Source organism: Drosophila santomea, chromosome 2R (genome assembly GCF_016746245.2).
Source record: "Drosophila santomea strain STO CAGO 1482 chromosome 2R, Prin_Dsan_1.1, whole genome shotgun sequence".
NCBI lineage: Eukaryota > Metazoa > Arthropoda > Insecta > Diptera > Drosophilidae > Drosophila > Drosophila santomea.
The window spans coordinates 11,980,238-11,998,467 of record NC_053017.2 but is presented as its reverse complement, the minus strand read 5'-3'; the positions used below and the strand labels follow the sequence as shown (position 1 = coordinate 11,998,467).

Below are 18,230 nucleotides of genomic sequence, written 5' to 3'. Positions count from 1 at the left end.
TGTTATCGCCGCGTTGCCGCCCAGAGCACGTGCAAAGGCCCTAATTATGACACAAGAACCAGTTCCCACTTCGCCAACTCCAACTCCTGCTCAAACTCCTGCTGCAACTCCAGCGTCAACTACAACTATCTATTTGCAGGAAGTGCCTGCCCGCAAACAATTTAGCCCGCAGTTTTTCCTTTTGTATCTTACGGTGTTTTTTTTTTGTCAGAAATCGTTTGTTTACGCTTCACTTGCTACACTTGCCAGCTCTCGCCTCGCCTTCCATACGTGTTTTCCTTTGCCACCCTTCACTTTTCCTCGGGCTATGCATTTTTCATGGCATTTGTCTGGAGCATTTTCATTCCGCATTTCAGCATGGTCGCTGTTGCTGTTGCTGTTGCTGTTGCTGTTTGGGCACTTTAAAGTCGCCGGGGAGGAGGAAAATCGGTGCAGAAAGCAACGGAATAGCGAGCACATTTCAAAAACATAAACGCACAAAATGTGTCAACCGCAATATGCTCGCTGTGTAAACAGGGCCGAGACGGCCACATGCGGAAATCACTAAAGGCACTTCCTGCACCAGCAACAAATGCCATAAAAATCATGAAAGCTCCTCCACACGTAACCACTACCCCTCCCCCACCCAAAAAGCTACTACTCACCTACAGCGAGCACACATAGATAAGCCAAGCACGATAAACGAGCGTTAGACTGGAGCCGAGGTCAATGGGTCGTTCCCGTCGGTACGCCGATATCCTGAGAGGCAGCGATGATCTCGTGACACTGGTGACACCAAACTATACAGTTGGATAGCTTGGTTTTAGTAAGCAGCATGTGGAATTCACGCAAAATGTTTAAAATAATAAATCAATTAAATTTACTTTACTAGTGACAGTATAATTTGACTACGATCCCCATTAAACGTTAAACTCAAAAACATATCCTTCGTGTCCTGTTTTTCTCTAGTCCTGTCTGCACCTCTGGGAGAGTTCCTTTTTCCTTCACAAATGTCACCCATACTTGTCATAATACGAACACAAACATATGAGAAGGCATCAAATGCCGCAACACTTTGGATCAGAGCCGGGCATTCCGCATGCCGCAAACAAACCCGACATAAACACACACACGCACACACACACACATGTATCGTGGCGGGGCCAGGACTCAAGATTCCCCATTTCAAAGCGCATATGTGTGTGTCACTTCAATGGGAAACGGGCACACATACACGCACATCCACGAACGGCATAGCATCTTCTCTCATTCCGAGCTCAGCCATGCAAAATATGCCAGCATTATAAAACTTTAATCTACTCTAAAGAACTTGTTTATGCCTGATGCGGATATCGACAGGCATGGAAAAGTGAATGGGGGACTGGTGAGTGGTTAGTGGGAAACTGGGATATGGAACAGGACTCAAAAGGATATGAAGCGAGCTCGCTTTTTGTGACATCCAACGCACTTTGCATAGCATACTTTTCAGCTGAGCGCCACGAATAGTTGGAAGTCGCAAGTGCGATAAGAAATATTAACTGATTCGGTTGGCTGGCCTGCAAAGCCTCTAAATCGGGAACAAACACAAACTCTTCATATTTGCGAGTTTTATTTAAATATATTTTTATAAGTACCCAGCAGTGATTCATTTTGGTTCGCTCAATTTGGGATTTAGCTATAATTAAATGGGTAAAACCACTCATCGCATATCGAACGCATTTGCACACGCGAAATTTCCGCCCATTTGACTTTATTCACAAGTTGGCCAACGGTTAGTTCTGCCTACTTGAAATTATATCATGGGATTCCAGATTTAAATCTAAAGCGGCTTGCCACTTACGACCACATGAAAACGCACTGCTCAAACAACACACTCTAAGCTCTGATTTTTCATGCTCGATAAAGTGTGCTCGTAGTGTCAGAGTGTGAGTGTGTGGATATCTGTGGATTTGCACGCCAAACTGGTGATCGGTGCTGTATTTGCTTTTGTATATTTTCATTTCAACCGAAGCTGTGTGCGAATAGCCATGGACTATATGGACCACATGGACTACATGGAGTAGCATTGCCGACAGTCAGAACGAGGATGAAAATGTGCAGTGTGCAGTGAATGTGTGTCCGACCAAGGTAAGCTTGTTCTGCTGCTGCAGAACACATCTAATGCCGTGCACAAAAGAAATGCTGTGGGCCAAGCTGTTCGTGGAAACAAGGAACACATTGGGGTACAAAGCAGGGTGGCTGAATATACGGATAATGCCTTGCTTCGGTCACTCCTTTAGCAAAAGATTTAATGTTGTTCTTTGTGAAGAAACATTGTTTGTTTCTATCCATTACATGTTACATTCTCAACATTATGAGTCATGATTAGATTGATAATGCCTCCCAAGCAAAAACACCCACCATTATTGTTTAAACACATCTTGATTTTATTTCAGCGACATATTTGCAACTGCATTGTAAGCAATGTGGCTTTAATAATCTTAAGCTAAACTTATGAATAGCTCCAAACATTGGTGAAAAGCGTAAATACATCCATACATATTCATACATATAATACAATGTTATGCAATATAATTGCTTGAAGTACCGACAAAGAAAATATTTCGAATTTCTTTTTCATTTTATTTGGCACACAGGACTTCTCTACAGCTAAGGAATTTTCCGAGTTTTTGGTTTTTAAGTTGCCAGCCGTATGGGTGGGTATGCGTATTAGGTTAAGGATTTTTTGCGAAAATATTTACAAGAAGAATGCAAAATGTCAAGCTTGCATTTGCATCAACAGAAAGATAAAATAAATCTGGCTGCCGAGTGAAACAGTGCTTTAAGAGCATTCTTGTTATAAGCACACAAGAATGCCAAAAGATGCCTCGGCAACAGAAAAAGCAGAAGAAATAAGAATAACTAAACAAAAATTGTATTCCTATTTATTTGGCATCTCGCTCCGCCTCTTCGCCCCTCCGCCGCTCCGTTTGTTTTGTTTGCCTGAGTGGAAATATAAAAATTACTTCGTTTACATCCAGCAGCAAGGATACGGCAGGGATAAGCGACTGGGGAGCGAGTCCAAACGGGTCACGCAACATTCTAGACAAAGTAATAACACTTGACGCACGTCTGAGTTTCCGGCTTGTGTCCGGCCGGAGAACGTGTCCACACAGAGAGAAAACAGTGGGTCAACATGGGGTACTTTTGATTCGTCTGATTCGTAGCAGTAAACAATTTATCACAAAGCTTTGCAGTTTTATCAGAAAAAAGTCAAAGCTTGTAGTACTTTTAGTGGGTTTGCTTGACTAAGATATCATAGCTATTATTAACATATCAACTTGGCTCTACATTTCTCTCTGTGCAGCTCCACTTGGAGTTCTTGGAGCAGCCCAGTCCTCCTCAGGTGGTGAAAACTAGACGAAACTCTCCTGACGTGTTAAATTGAATTTGAGCAGCGGCGACGACGAAGACAACGATTTGGCCTTGGTTTTGCTGCTGGAGCTGGACATGCCACTGGAATTGGTCTGGGTTTGTGCCTCGGGCGTCTGGTGGCCACTGGAGAAGGATCCGCCTGGCGCTGGAGTGGCCAGCAGCAGCTGCTGCTCCTGTCCATGGGCGCCGAGCAGTTGTCGCGTCAACTGGGATATGTCTCCGCCGTAGCTGCTGTCCAGGTGCTGCTGCTGCTGGTGCTGCGGATTGGCAGGCTTGAGGGCCAGGGATTGACGCAGCAGATCCGGCAGATGCCACTGCTCCAGGAGCTCCGCTCCGAGGGTCGGCGAATCGCTGGCCAGCCGGGTGAGGGTGTGCAGAATGGTCTTGATGGTGCGGCGCTGGGCATCGCTCTCCGCACGTGAGCCGTAGGTCTGGTAGAATTCCGTTTGGTACACGGACGTGATGAAATTTATGATGACGCCGTTGGCCAAGTGGCTGTGGCACTTCTTGTTCAGCGACATGTTGTGCAGCATCCCAACGATCTGCTCCTGTGCGGATGAAATGAAACAGAGGGCGAAAATGTTGATGAGCAAAAAATGAGCAACTCAAAGTATGCTGTAGTCTGTGTATTTCTGTGTGTATGTACGTTTATTTCTATATGTACATGTGTATATTGCGGAATGAAAAATCGTGGCCAAGATTGCGAAAAAATTGCTTTGCAAATGCACAAATAAATTTTACGAGCCACGGCCCGAAGAAGCTTTCAATAAAATTGGCCAGCAAAATTTGCAGGAAATCGATGCGGGGTGAAACAACCCAAGGTCAGGTTCGATTCTGAGGCAAATAAATGTGTAGTGAGGATATTTGGCAACACGATAAATAAATAAAGTAATGCTTGATTAGCAGTTAAATTGTTAATTATTTACTGAATTTGACAACACACTGCTTCAATGATTGCTAATCAAAGGTTCAAACAGCGTGTTCCACAATCTAGTCACTAGACACTAGATACTTACATAGAGAAAGACGCTCGTGCCGCATGTCTGGTGTTCCAGGGTGTCGATCAGCCGGAAGATGGCCTCGTTGGACATGATGGAGTAGTGGGAAGTGGCCTCCATGCGGCTCAAGTTGTTGAGCGCAGCGGCACAGAGGAGCAGCGTTTGGGTGCAGCACTCCGGCTGCAAGAGGGCGGCCAATCCGGCGACCAAGCTCTCCGAGCAATCTCTCAGACCCGGCACCCTGTGCTCCGGTCCATGCCAAGCGGCGGTAATCTGGGCCAGCAGCGAAACTGCCTCCCTGCGCTCGATGGCTCCTCGCTCGCCGGCGGACTCCACCTGCAGGATGTCCCTCACGATCTCAATGCCGCCACAACTGCCCAGCTGATTGATCGCCTGGGGGGCACAGCACAGGGTGGCCAAAGCCCGGAGTGCCAGGGCCCTCACGGAGCTCTGCTTGTGATCCAGCACCACCACGAGCAGGGTGCGGACTGCCTCGTTTTGGATGAAGGCATCGGATAGCGACGCAAAGCCGTCGTAGTCAATGTTCATCAAGGTGGCCACCATATTTATGTTGGCCCGCAATAAGAGATCACACTGACTCTGCTCAATGCTGATCACCAGGATGCGAACCAGTCGCTCAAAGATCAGGCGCAGGGTGATCAGAGTGTGCCTCTTCAGGAGCTGCACATCATCCAGCAGGGATTCGAGATTAATGTAGTGCTGCCGCTCCAGCGAGTACCTCGTGTCCTTGCTCACCGTACGAATTTGCTCCAAGTGCTGCTCATAGCGTCTCCTTTCGATCCTGGCATCGTTGAAGAACACACCACGTCGCTCCAGCGTGGCGGTGAAGTCGTCCAGGTGGGACAGCAGCTGGGTGGCACCGGCCAGGGCTTCCGGCAGCGAACTGGCCTGCAGTCCGCTGAGCACCCGCTCACTCCGCTCGAAGTGGCCTTGGAGCGACAGAGCCTGCTGCTGCAGTTGCCTGACCAACTTGCACACAGCGCTGGTGGTGATGGTGTAGTTCTTGTACGCCTCCTGGGCAATCGATTTGTGCTGCAGGGTGCACGTCACCTCCGGTTCGCACTCCCAACGCTGCTCCGACATCCAGCTGGCCACGGGCTGCGGGTGCTTCTTGCCCCTTTTCGCTATCTTTGAGCCACTTTTGGGTGTGCTGGTGCTGGCTGTGAAGCGCAAGGCTCTGACTCTCAAGGGGGAAGGCTGCTGCTGCTGCTGCTGCTGCTGGAGGGTTTCATCCTGCTCGGTGGCTCCAAAGGTCACTGTCTCATTGTTGTACGGCGGTGGCGCCTCGCCCAAGTAAACTGTTTCATTATTGTACGGCGGCGGTGGTGGTAGTGGTGCTACAACCACATCCTCCTCCTCGCTGGCCGAAGCCGCTTCCGGTTCCGGTTGGGCGGGCTTACGCATCAGTCGCCTGCGGCGTCTGATGGCCGGACGCGGTGGTGAATCCTCCTCCGCCTCAGCCTCCGCCTCTCCATCGTCCAGTTTCATGCTGTCCAGCTGCTCGAACAGACGACTGCGACTGGCCTCCAGCTCCGCTTCCACGGCATCCTCATCCCCCGACCTCGCCTTGGGCGTAATCTGGCCGCTGGTGAAGGAAATGCGACGCGTGACGCTGATCAGCGGTGAGTAGAACGACGAGTTGCCCACGCGGCGCACCACCGTTGGGGGCGTGGCCACCGAATGTACGGACGTGGGCGTGGCCGTGGGCGTTTGCTGCTTATCGGATTGGGGCGATGGCGGGGATGGGTGCTGCTGATGCTGCAACTGATGCGATTCCTCATTGTCCGAGAAGCCCGAGTCCTGCAAAGCACCCGAAGAAAAACAAGACCATTAGCGCACTGAACTCGAATTGGTTAAAGGCTTTAATTAATGTCCGTTTCAAGAAGCACTTGCAAATCCTGTACAACCTAAACTTCGATGCAATATCCTGCTAAGTGGGTGGGGGCATTACATATCTCATTACAAAGTTGTATTCAGCAAATCTAATTAGATTTTCATTTGATGCATACACTTTGATAATATCTATATAGACTACACCATAGCATTACATTACTCTAATAAAAGGGGCATAATGTAGGACCGACGGGTAGCCAAATTGAAATGCCCCAATGGGCTGGGGATATCAAATGGGGCACCATCGATATGCTCACCTGACTGCGCAGACTGCCGGGACTATCGTGCTTGTGCCAAGATAGCTTGGAGCTGTTCTGCTCGTCCTCCACCTCCTGGATGCAGGACAGATTGCCCAGGGGGCCGAGGGATGCGGGCTGTCTCTGTGGGTAGTTGTGGGATGTGCTGGATGTGCTGCTCCCACTGCTGAAGCTCGAATAGAAACCGCCGCTGGTCAGGGAGGACTGCTCCGATCCCCACCAGACCTTGCTGTAGCTGCGCTGAAAGGACATGCCTGCAAGGAGAGGAGAAACAGAGTCGGGCAATCAGTAGTGTCCATCATTTAAATAAATTGAACTCATTCGTTTAACAGGCTTAAATTCATTAAATTTAATGCAATTGCCGGTTTGGATGGCTGGACTGGACTGGACTGGACTGGACTGGACTGGACAGGATTCATTGCCAATACAGAGAATCCCATTCTCATGCTGTCCATTTGTGCAGGTCTCTCAGGGGTCATCGCCCCCCTCTTTTTGGGGCGGGGCAGTGCACACACATGCCTGAACATTGGCTTAATATCCGTTACGAAAAAATTAAATTTCCGCCAGGCGATACAAATCATTATTTTAATCAATGAAATTTCCACCCTGCGACCTTGTTAAAACCACTACCATTGCCAGTACACATTTCTCAGTGTACATAAAATACAATTTCGTTTTTTGGAGCAATTTAAGGAGCTCCAAGTTTCGAGGGGGGTTGGCCATCAAAATGACATTTGGCATATGGCCCAGTATACATTGTTGTGCAATAATTTCTAAATAATTGATGTGAATGCCCCAAATTGTGGGCATTTATGCAGATTTTACAGACCAAATCTGTTGAGTTACAGGCATTGGCACACAAAAAGGGGGCGTGTAAAACCACCTGCCCGATGTTGCTGGAAATGCAAATGATTTTCCGAGGGGGGGGTTGGGGGTAGGGTTTTTTGAAAATGAACAAAACATTTGGTGTGCGGCATTTGGGGCTCTATTATGCAAATGGAATAAACTAATTATGCTGCTAAACAATTTTCGTGTGACACTGCAAACCGAAGTCGTGTTTTATTTTGTTTAATTTCTCGTGGTTTTTGCACTTTGCAGCTTACATATTTATTATACTTTGTTCTTTTTGTTGTTGTTGTATTTGTTTTCGCCATAATTACATAATATAGCATTCAGCAAAGGGGGGGAGAGTGCACTTGTTGGTGGCAACTGTTTGCGTTATGCATGAGTGGGAAAGTTTATTTTTCAGTTATGCATGCAGTTATGCCCACTGAACTCTAACCCCTGACCTCCCCTCACTTCGATGCGATGCCATGGCATTTGGGCCCTTAAATGGCATTTGGTCAACTGGCCTGGTGACTCCTTCCACTGCCGAGCAAATGTTGACAAAGTGCTTGTTTCAGGTAAACAAAATGAAATAAATAAATGACGAAACCCTTTTTACTCCACGCTGGCACTTTCGCACACATTAACACACTCACACTTGGGCACACACATATTTATTGAATTCATTAAGCAATTAATTAAAATTATATTCAATTAGCATAAAAGGCACGACCATAAAAAACCAACAAATATTTGCGGCCTTTTCGCAGTTGAATGGGCAAATTTTAATGTTTCTAACGCCTTTCATAATATTATCATTTTTTCTGTGCCTTTTCATCGAACTATTTGTGCTCCGGGCTCATGATTTCTCATATTTAACTATTTACGCTTATAAAAGGCTATACAAATTGATAAAAAAAATTCCTTTGAATGCTGAAAGTAAGCATTTTGTATGCCTGGTATACATATAGTACTCCCATTTCACGGCAGAGATACATAAGAGTGCCCATTTAAAATGGCATTAAAGTGAAATTGTGCCCATAAAGCTCCATCAAGATGCCGAACTAAAGGGTACACAATTTAAAACCACTGTCCATAGGACGCGGGCTAATTAATGGAGAGCTCTGCCATCCTCCATCCTCCATTATCCATCCACCATCCCCCATTTAAATCGCGGGCATGCGGCTGAGTCCTGTGAAATCCTTTCGAATGGACGGACAATAAATATTGCATTGGATGGCTGAAAGAGGCTTAACAATGCAGCAAGGCGATAAAAATTAACGGCACTTAATAGCAACATTGAAATCATTAAGTGATTTATGTTCAGCCACGGGCACAGCTCCAATAAACGTCAGCGCCCGCTGCTCCCTCAAGGACACGCGTCCTTACGGGCACAAGCAACAAAAAAAACGAGTACAAATCGATATAGGTATTTTTATTCTCGTTCCTTTATTTACATGAGCATCTTAGAATACGTAAACGCACTTTATAATACAGCAACATACACAATAAGTAGACAAAAACTGAGTTTTCACACCGTCTATTCTCCAACCCTTATCCCAACTTCGATTGAGCTCTTCGCTTCTCGTGGACAACAATTTCAAAAATTAAAACAAACTTCTGCTAAGGCAACACGCAAACAAATTCCAAATTCCAACCAAAAAGAAGCGAAATAATAATAATTATAATTTCGAGTAGGCAGCAGTGTGCATATGTGTGTGTGCGAGGGGGGGGGCGTGTCTGGTTGGCAGTCAATTAGCACGGGCGCCACATAAATTTCAATATCGAATACGTATTCGCTTTTCGGTTTTGGGTTTAATCAAGATGAACGAGCTCGCTTTCAGAATTTCACTTTTTGGGCGTGGGAGTGGCGCTTTCACCCAGCAGACACACATATGGTACACATTGGGCTATATATACATGCTCCTGCTGCCGCTGCTGCTGCTGCTGCTGCTCAGGATTCCTTACATATCCCGCCGAATCCCGCTCAGAAAATCAACGCGGCAAATCGTTGAGCACGAGCGTGGACGTGTAGCTGGGCGCCTGGATGTGGGCCGTCTTTGTCGTCGTCAGCATGGTGGTGGTCGTCATGGTGGTCTTGCCGTTGGCATCTGCGTGAACCGCATCCTGTCCTCCCTTCGGCGGAGAGTCCACCCCCTCCACGTCCACGTATCCCACCGTCGTGACCTGAACACTCGTCTTCGTTAGCCGATGGGTGCGCAACTTGGGCAACCGCGAGCTCAGATCCGTTCCCGTGGACTCGTCGTCGCTGTAGTCGCTGGTCAAGGCGCTGCCTGTTCGCCCGGAGCTGTCGTACGAGTATTGAGTGTGGTAGGTGCTGCTGGGCTCTCCGCTGCCGCCCCTCGTGCTGTTCCCCTCCCTGAGGGCCACCTCCGCCTCGCCCCGATTGTTGTTCGACTGATTGCTGCTCCGCTGCTGCTGCAGCGAGCTTGTGGAAGCGGCGGTTATGTCCTCCTCCGAAATGTCATCAAAGGCCGGCGGCGGTGTCGACATGCCCGACAACGTCATGATCGGCTGACGGACTGCATTTGTTGGTGTACTCAATGGCGGTAAACGCGATGCAGGCGAGCGCAGTTGCGTCGTCGAGGTCTTGCGCTTGGAGGGGGAATGTTTCAATGGAAATGTCGGCGTCTTCTTGAACACCTGTTTGCCCATGGCATCCTGGAAGCGCTTGGCGTAGAAGGAGGGACGGCACACGGACACCGTGTCGCCGTTGTACAGAATGCTTTTGAATGTGTGCTCCAGCTTCTTTTCCAAGCGATAAGACTGCAAAATGTCAATGATGCCGATGTACAGGATCAATCGTTCGTCGTTTTCAGACCGAGCCGGAATGCCGCCGGCGGGTACGTCCTCGTCCTCCTCGAGCGGCACATCCATGTCAGCCGTAATAGATTCCAGAGCAGTGGAATGAGCCACTAAACGCTGACGATTCATACTGCGCGTTCGATTCAGGGAAGTGCCAGCCGATGTTCCCGGTATGGAGGCGTATGAGGCCACCGCTTGGAGCTGATTCTGATCCGCTTCCGGAGCATCGTCATCCGGATTCAAGGAGGGCGGCCCCTGCGCGGCACTTTCCTTGCGCTGCAGCTTGGCTCGCGCATTCAGGATCCGCTCCTCGCGTTTCTCCTTGGCAGCCAGATCTAGGTTGTGGATTCCTACCAGCAGCGAGTAGTCCATGATCTGAAAACTCTCCAGCACCATGCAGTCCCGCTTGATGGTGCTCATCAGCGCATTGTACTTGTCCGTCTCCAGAAATATGCCATTCGGATGGTGCTCGGCAAAGTCGAGGTCCTTGAACGTGGGACTCGCCTTCTGTCGCTCAGCCTTGGAGGCCTTACGGCGGAAGGAGGATCCCTTCAGATCGTACTTGCAGTGCATCTTAATGTCCGAGGGCAACAGGTTGTTCATGGCCACCAATCGCACGTTCTTTGAGTTGTAGTGAAAGCAATACAATCCGAAGAACTTGGGCAGCAGCGTCCGAGGGTTCTGCGATAGGTTCATGTAGTAACCGGGCAGAAGTTTCTGCAGGAACTCGCACTCCTTCTTCTGCACCGTCTTGATTATGAACTCGTCGTCGGTGGTCAGGTAAAATATGGAACCAGAGGCACCCGGATTGGAAAGCTCCCTTAGGGGAGACGCACACATGGACATGAGGAAGTCATCTGGCGCGATTCCGAACAGATCTCGGAAGTAGCGAAAGGCTATGGGTGCGTAGACCTTGAAGCGGAAGTCGTTGTAGTGATGGGCAGGTGTTATGGAGGAACCATCTGGCGGAAACGCAATCGTTTCCATTTCCCAAAAGTCGTTCATCAGCAGATCACGCTTTGGCTTACTGGCCAGGCTGCCCACCGTGTGCTGGATGCCCAGCTGAATGGAGCCCATGATTTGCTTGGACTGGATCTTCTTGTAGGTCACCTCGCCGCCCTCCGCCACCCGCCGGTGGCCCAGCTTCTTCTCGTGCTTTCCGCCCGTGGTCGAGGGATTCCGGGAAACACTGGCATCCAGCGTGGAGCTGGCGCTTCTGAGTTTCGATGCCGGCGTTTGGTTGGCGGCTATGCTGTTCAGCTCCTGCTGCAGCAGGGACGTGGTCTCCTGACCGCCGTGCGCCATGGCGGCATCCCTGAAGAGCTGCCGAGATGTTCCCGGCTGCAGGCTCATGGCTGGTGGGGTACTGGGGGTATCCTCCTGGTCGGGATATGTGGTCTCAGCCGGGGGAATCTTGACCGGCGTGAGCAGGCTCTTCTGCTCCAGCTCCAGCTGGTTTTCCAGCGGTTCCTTCTCATCCTCCGGCTGATCCTCCGGCTGATCCTCTGGCTTATCCTTTTTGGCAACCGGCGCCAGTTCCAGTTCCACGCGCGTGTCCATCTCCCTCTGGGGATTTCCGCTCTCTGCGGAGGAGAAAACCACTTATTGCAGTGCCGCTCAAACAGTACAAAAGGCATTCAATTGCAGCTCGATAAATGGGCGTGTGTGTAAGACTGTGTATGTGTGTGTGTGTGTGTGGGGTGTGAGTAGATGAGTGAGTGGGCTTGAGTGGGTGAGTAATCGATTAAGCCAGGGGCACCAATTGTCACGTTCGCGCACACACACACTTCGCAGTAACACTTCGTACTTCGCACAACTCGACACTTTGGAGCACCTGTTGCTTATCTATTGTTTACCCAAATGAAGAGCGGCTACAGCTAAAACAACAACAACAACAACAACATCAGCATTCAACAGCCAGAAGGCAAAAGTAATGAGCCCATGGTCAATTAAAAGCTGCGGACTCTAAAACTGTAAGATCTTGGCCATAAACATTGAATCACAACTTCGTTAAACCGTATGCAATCGCTCGAAATGCAAAATGCACCTGAAAACTGGTAAGTAGGCAGACGAACCGTAATTTCGATTGTTTGCATATGGGAATCCCAAATAACCGGCAGACACGTTCAAATGCATAAATAAACGTACGAATGCACTGGGGAAAAATTCAGAATAATTGTTATTGCAGCCATGAATGCAAAAAATGGATATATAATTTATATACCATGTAGTACAGTGCAGTACATTTGTGATGTGTAATTCATCAAAGCTCTGATAGCCATAATCACCATTAGGCAGAATTCCAATGGTTTATGGCAATTTGATAATATTATCCGTGGCTAATCTATTTCCTTTCCAAACACTTCTCTACCCAAAGAAACAAATTATTTTCTCGCTGTGCACGAACGAATGGGAAACGTTTGCTGAAAACACAAACAATTATTGCCAATATCCACAAAATTATTATACGAAAGTCATTATTTTGTGTGTGGCTTGTTGTATTTTGAAAAATGGAAAATGAAACCGAAACATGGCCATGATGGGCGTGATGGGCGTGGCAGGAGGCGCATCATAAGTGGGCGGTGGGCGGTTGGGAGGCCATTCAGCTGGCTCGTGTGTGTTTATTTTCGTAGACTTTTAGATTGTCGCTCGGCGGATATGTCGGCGGCATCTCCTATATATCTTTCCCTCGTGTCTGCTTTTTTTTATTTTTTTTTAATATTTATCGCACGCATGACACGCCAAATAAAACAAAAACAACGGAAAGTTTTGCCAAATTCAGTGAATGGAACTAAACTAACTGAAATATGCGAGGCTAGTTAAAGCAATAATTTTGTATCTCTTTTTAAATGGAAGAAGTCCTTCTATAGTTAATAACTTGCTAGTTGACCCTGGTTGTGCTCGTTGTTGTTGTTGTTGTTGTGGTTGCTGTGGCTGCTTTTGCCTTGGGACCATTTGTTGTGAATTATGAGCTTGCAATTATGAGCGCTTTGCAGTCTTTATTTGTAATTTTATTAGCGTACTTACACAGAAATGCTCGAGGGAATAGTTGCTAGAGGTCAAAAAAAGCAAAAGATATCCAGCGAGAAGAGATAATTATTTGCCCTCGGCTGTTCTCTCTCTCTCTCTCTCTTTGTCGCTCTCTTTGTGTATTCGTTGATCGGCTCGAGGCGCGTTTATCGGTAGCGCTCTCTCTGTCGCTCCACCGCCGTCTCAGTTGTTGTTTCTGGCGTACTTCCTCCTTTTGCTTCCCCTTTTATCCAGCTCTTTCGATTTCCACTTTCCGCTTGATAAATTGCTTTCATAATTTACAACAATATCTCAACGAATTTGAATTCTCCGTGCACACCTGGTTTATTGTGTGTGTGTGCGTGTGTGTTTGTGTCTGAGGATGACGTCGTCGTGCGGCAATCGTGGAAATTCCTCATCAAAGTGCCGCATTTTGTATTTTCCAGCTTGAGATATGCGAGGCGATCGCCGCCTGCCCAAAGTTAACCCGATTTTCGAACGCCTTCCGCTGCAATGTGTGCACTCCGCGAACTTAAAAACCAGGCGAAAATAAAATATTTCTCGGAAAGAGAAAACTGTTGATGAGTCGTTCGCGCAGAAGTTTTTTTTACGTATACGCTATCGTTTATCGCTTACGCTGGCGTTAGTGAATTTCTGGGCTGCGCGGTATATTTTGCGGCATTATTTGCTTACACTGATATTTTAACATTTCTGTTAGTGTCACGCGGAGTCTCCACTAAGACCATCCAAGTTTTCCACCAGCGCGAGAGTCTTTGCTGATCAGCTACCGAACTCAGTGTTGTAAAGCGCAAAATACACTTGCCATAAAAATGTTTAAAAACTGCTATAATATCCGTTGGAAAACAAACTACTGGTTTTAAAATAATTGTTAATATTCAAGAAAAATGTTTAATAAAAACGTGTTTAATGCTTTAACAAGTACGCCTTGTTGCATTTTTTGATGCTGCACTTAAGATTTAAGATCGCAAGACAAGCCGTGCGATACTTGCTATATTTAAAAGAGAAATGTGTGGACATCTAGACGAAATAATAATTGAATTTTTTGTTCTTATTAACTTCCTTGCGCCTGACCAACGCCAATTTAATTAGGAACACCTACAAAGGCGATTTCCCCGCCGACGGCGCAATTCTAATTGGATTAGTCAGCGAAGCCGGCTAAGAAGGCATTCCAGTTCCAGGACCCTCTGCCCTTGACCCTTGAATTTTGTGGTTCTGTGGTTCTCTGTTCTGTGTCTCCTTACCCTCCCCCTCCCCTACCACCGCACATCGTTTAAATTGATTGAAAAACCGCCCATAATCGATATTTATATCTACGGCCAGTCATGAGTAATGCCAATAGACGCTGCTCATTAGCAGTTAAAGGCAGAGGCAAAGGCAAAGTAATGTAGAAAATGTTTAGCTAACAATCCGGTTTCCACGAGGAGAAATAGATGCGAGATGCGATGAGTACGCCTCATTACAAATGCCCCAGAGCAACAGAACACCAGCAAAGTCACAAATTGCACTTGATTGCTTGTGTTGCATAGTGTAATAATTGATGTTATTTAAAATCGTGGCTAAGACCAAACGAATTTTCGGAGTTCGTTGTACTTTTGCCGGCCAATTAGGCACAAAAGGCAGTCGAAATTCATATGCAAATGGCTAATAGAGTTGTCGGCAGCAAACAAGTTTGCGGCCAAATAGAATTCTAAAGTCTGTGACAATCCGCCAATTAATTTCCAAATAGAGACAGAACAAATTTATGCAGTTTAATCTCAGAAGAAACTGAAAGAAAGCAACGGAACTCTTTGCCATATCGCATGAAGATATGATAATGGTTCGTTATCGAAACCATTTCATAATAAACAAATCAAAAAAAAAAAGAAAAAAACGAGAAAAGCGTGTTGCAAAAACAAATTAAAGTTCTGGCCAGTTTAAAATGTCTCGATAATGGGAATTGCATCGCAAAATGCAACTGAGAGCGCCGAACGAAAAAGCAGAAAAAACAGAAATTACACTGAAAATGTTAATCATGATAATTAAGTTAATATGCGGGGTGGTTAAGTGTTAACTGAACTTGGCTCATTGGGGTCAGCCGAGCAGCCAAACAGCCAAACAGTCGAACAAATTGAACACAAGGTGAAATGGGGGAAAGTTGGAAAAGCAGTAGTGCGGGGGGTGGGGGTATCCCCCCTCGCAACCCCGATTAATTAACCAAAAGTTACGGCGCAACCGGATCAAAATCGATTGGACAAAGGCCAGACAAAGGCAGAGCATTGATTAATCCGGCATTCAGCATAATTATTTTAATAGTTTTGACATTTAAGCGACAAATTAAACTGGAATAAATGCAAGATAAGCGTAATAAATTTTAATTGCTTGCCACGCCCCCTTTCCTCTCTTACGCCCACTGGCAGCTGTTGCATTGATTATAATGAAATTATTATTTATTTATGTCGCATCTTTGCGCTATTGCATAATTAATTGCCGTCGTTCGAGTGGCAAACAATTAAATAATAAATCAGTTTTAAACAATCATTTAATTATGTAAAAACCAAAATCAACGAGTTGAATGCGTTTTGCATTAAAACTGTGCAATTATTCAAGTATTATATTATCTCAACGGCCATAATCCGTTTCAATAGAATTGGCCATTGTTGCAAAATGTCAACTCCCAACACATTGACACGTGAGGAGCAAATAACAAAAAACATAAAACAAAAAACAAAGAGCAGCAAATGGATTGGATTAGCAATGCAATCGAAATGCCTTCCCTGACATTTAATTCAGCTCTTCGATGGAAAATCAATAGCCAACAGCTAAGCCAAATTAAGCGTAATCCCACTCAATTGGACAATCATCATTGCTTTGGCATTTCCCATCATCTAACGGTGGCACCATATCCAACTACTATTACTATCCACTATACACACACACACATCAATCTGCCGCCATCGACACCAATTGTCAATGATATCGATCTCTTTGCCGCAACAGGTGAGTGACTTCCAGACATCCAGACTTAAGACTCCAGATTCTAGACTCAAGGCTCCAGATTCCAGACTACCAACTACCGACTGGTTTCCACGTCCAGGTAATAACACCTCTCGCGCTGACCGCTGTAATGGCCGGTGTTTAGCACTCTAATGGAGCCATCGAAACCGCAGAACCGCTCTTAAACTCTAAACTGAAACTAGATCAGTGAGATTATGCGCTGCTCCCTTGATTATTGCAATTAGGCTTGGCCAAAGTGAAATTGGCGAAATCTGGCAAGCCGCTGAATGCGGCTTAATGCGGCGAGATTGAAATCGGGGCACTCATATTCTGAATACTCTCAGCTTTCTGGCTGAGTCGAGATTACTATACATGTATTCGGGGTGGCGAAAGCCAATTTCTGCGAATGCATAAGCTGATTAAAGGGTATATGAGCAAGCGAAGCATTCAAAACAACTTAAATGGTCTCTTTACAGCAGTATTCTTATCAAGCTGGACATATTTGTTTGGGATATTTAGAGTTTCATGTTCAAGAAATGTATTCCATGTATACGAGCTATTATGGGTTCTTGATATGGCAGAATGTCAGTTATATCACACAGTTTTAATGAGTTATCTAACTGGCTACACTATCATGATACTTTTAGGGATTGGATGTTGTTCAACAGAACCCATTCTCAACTGCCTTAAAAGTGACTATTCCTCCCAGCAAGCACACTATTTCATCTGTGTATAAGCAGTTCTTTACCCAACCCAATTAGTGCTACCCCAACTCGGAGGATTAGTCACCAGCACCCGCAGCTCGTTTCATTCACCATCCACCATCCACCTGATCAGTCAACAGTCATCGGTCACCTTAGCCCACTGCCTCCCCCAATTATAAATACGTATACGTAACGCGTACGCTCGTATCTCCAGCAGTTATGTATCCATCCACTCGGTATCCCCAAGCTCCAAGCTCCACAATCGCGGGTGACTCATTTGGGGGATCTACGCTACGTTATAAAGAACATTCAGAGAAAACCGAACGCGACAATGGCGCAAAGAAATCATTTTGCGGTCTGACGACTCTGCGGCTCTCCTGAGTCATAAAACGCAGCTTAGCGAGGTCCTCGAAGTAGGGGAAATATAAATAAATGGAATTAACTTCAATAAATGGGCGGGCACCTACATATGTATGTACATACATATGTATATAGTTTGAGTGTGCGAATTAAGGCATGTGTAATTACGAGGGGCGTATGCGGCATGATATTAAATATTTGTGGTTATTGATAAGCTTATTGGGGTCAAAGGGGGCCCATAAACAGTTATCTCCTCTGCTTGCACATCCGAACATTCCAAATGTGCTTTACGGTTTATTGTGGCCAAAACTTACCGCTTTCTTGTATAAACAATGCCGTGGTAATCCCAAGTTTGGCTTATGCTTGCGTTGTTGTTATTGTTGTTTCTGGCCGCCACCGATGGATAGTAAAATGTGTATTTCAAGCACGTGTCATTTGATTACTTTTGGTCACCACAAAACTTGACAGTGCGTATGTAGTGGGTGGTGGGGGTGCGCCCACAAGACAAAGCGTAAATAGTTGAACACTGCACAACGGTAAACACAAGGCGACACTACACACACTTAGCGAACGTGTTAACCCGAACGATACGAAAACGTTGATCGCACACACAAATATCTCGCGACGATCACAGCGGCTGCGACTGCGTGCTTCGACTGCTGGGAATCGAATGAGCGGCTACAGTTGGCGGCTTTAGACTCAGACTTCTGATGCCGGGGGGTGGGAGAGAGAGAGAGAGAGCAGTAAGCCGGAGAGTCGGAGAGTCGGAGTCAAATTACCTGGGTGAGTGAGGCAGGCAGTGCTGGCAGCTTGTCTACTTTGTGGCTAAGGGTATTACCAAGTATGAACCAATTAAATAGGCAACCTTGATTCAAGTGCTTGGAAATACCTTTTAAAAAACTATTATTATCTGCTATTATCAATAGTCACATTTTATAACTGATCATGAT

The 18,230-nt window shown here is 46.5% G+C and overlaps 2 protein-coding genes across 2 annotated transcripts; both read right to left on the bottom strand.

The window, feature by feature from the left end:
• Positions 1-2,381: 2,381 nt before the first annotated feature.
• On the bottom strand, positions 2,382-17,951 carry LOC120444440. Its single transcript, XM_039624099.1, has 4 exons — positions 17,595-17,951; positions 6,563-6,816; positions 4,410-6,212; positions 2,382-3,941 (listed from the first exon to the last, which is right to left on the bottom strand). Exons 2-4 carry the CDS (start codon positions 6,812-6,814, stop codon positions 3,375-3,377), a joined length of 2,622 nt encoding a protein of 873 aa, XP_039480033.1. The 5' UTR covers positions 6,815-6,816; positions 17,595-17,951; the 3' UTR covers positions 2,382-3,374.
• On the bottom strand, positions 8,808-13,854 carry LOC120444441 (phosphatidylinositol 4-phosphate 5-kinase type-1 alpha). The gene is made up of 2 exons (XM_039624100.2): positions 13,241-13,854; positions 8,808-11,796 (listed from the first exon to the last, which is right to left on the bottom strand). The coding sequence occupies exon 2, from the start codon at positions 11,771-11,773 to the stop codon at positions 9,383-9,385; it is 2,391 nt and encodes a 796-aa protein (XP_039480034.1). The 5' UTR covers positions 11,774-11,796; positions 13,241-13,854; the 3' UTR covers positions 8,808-9,382.
• Positions 17,952-18,230: the final 279 nt, after the last annotated feature.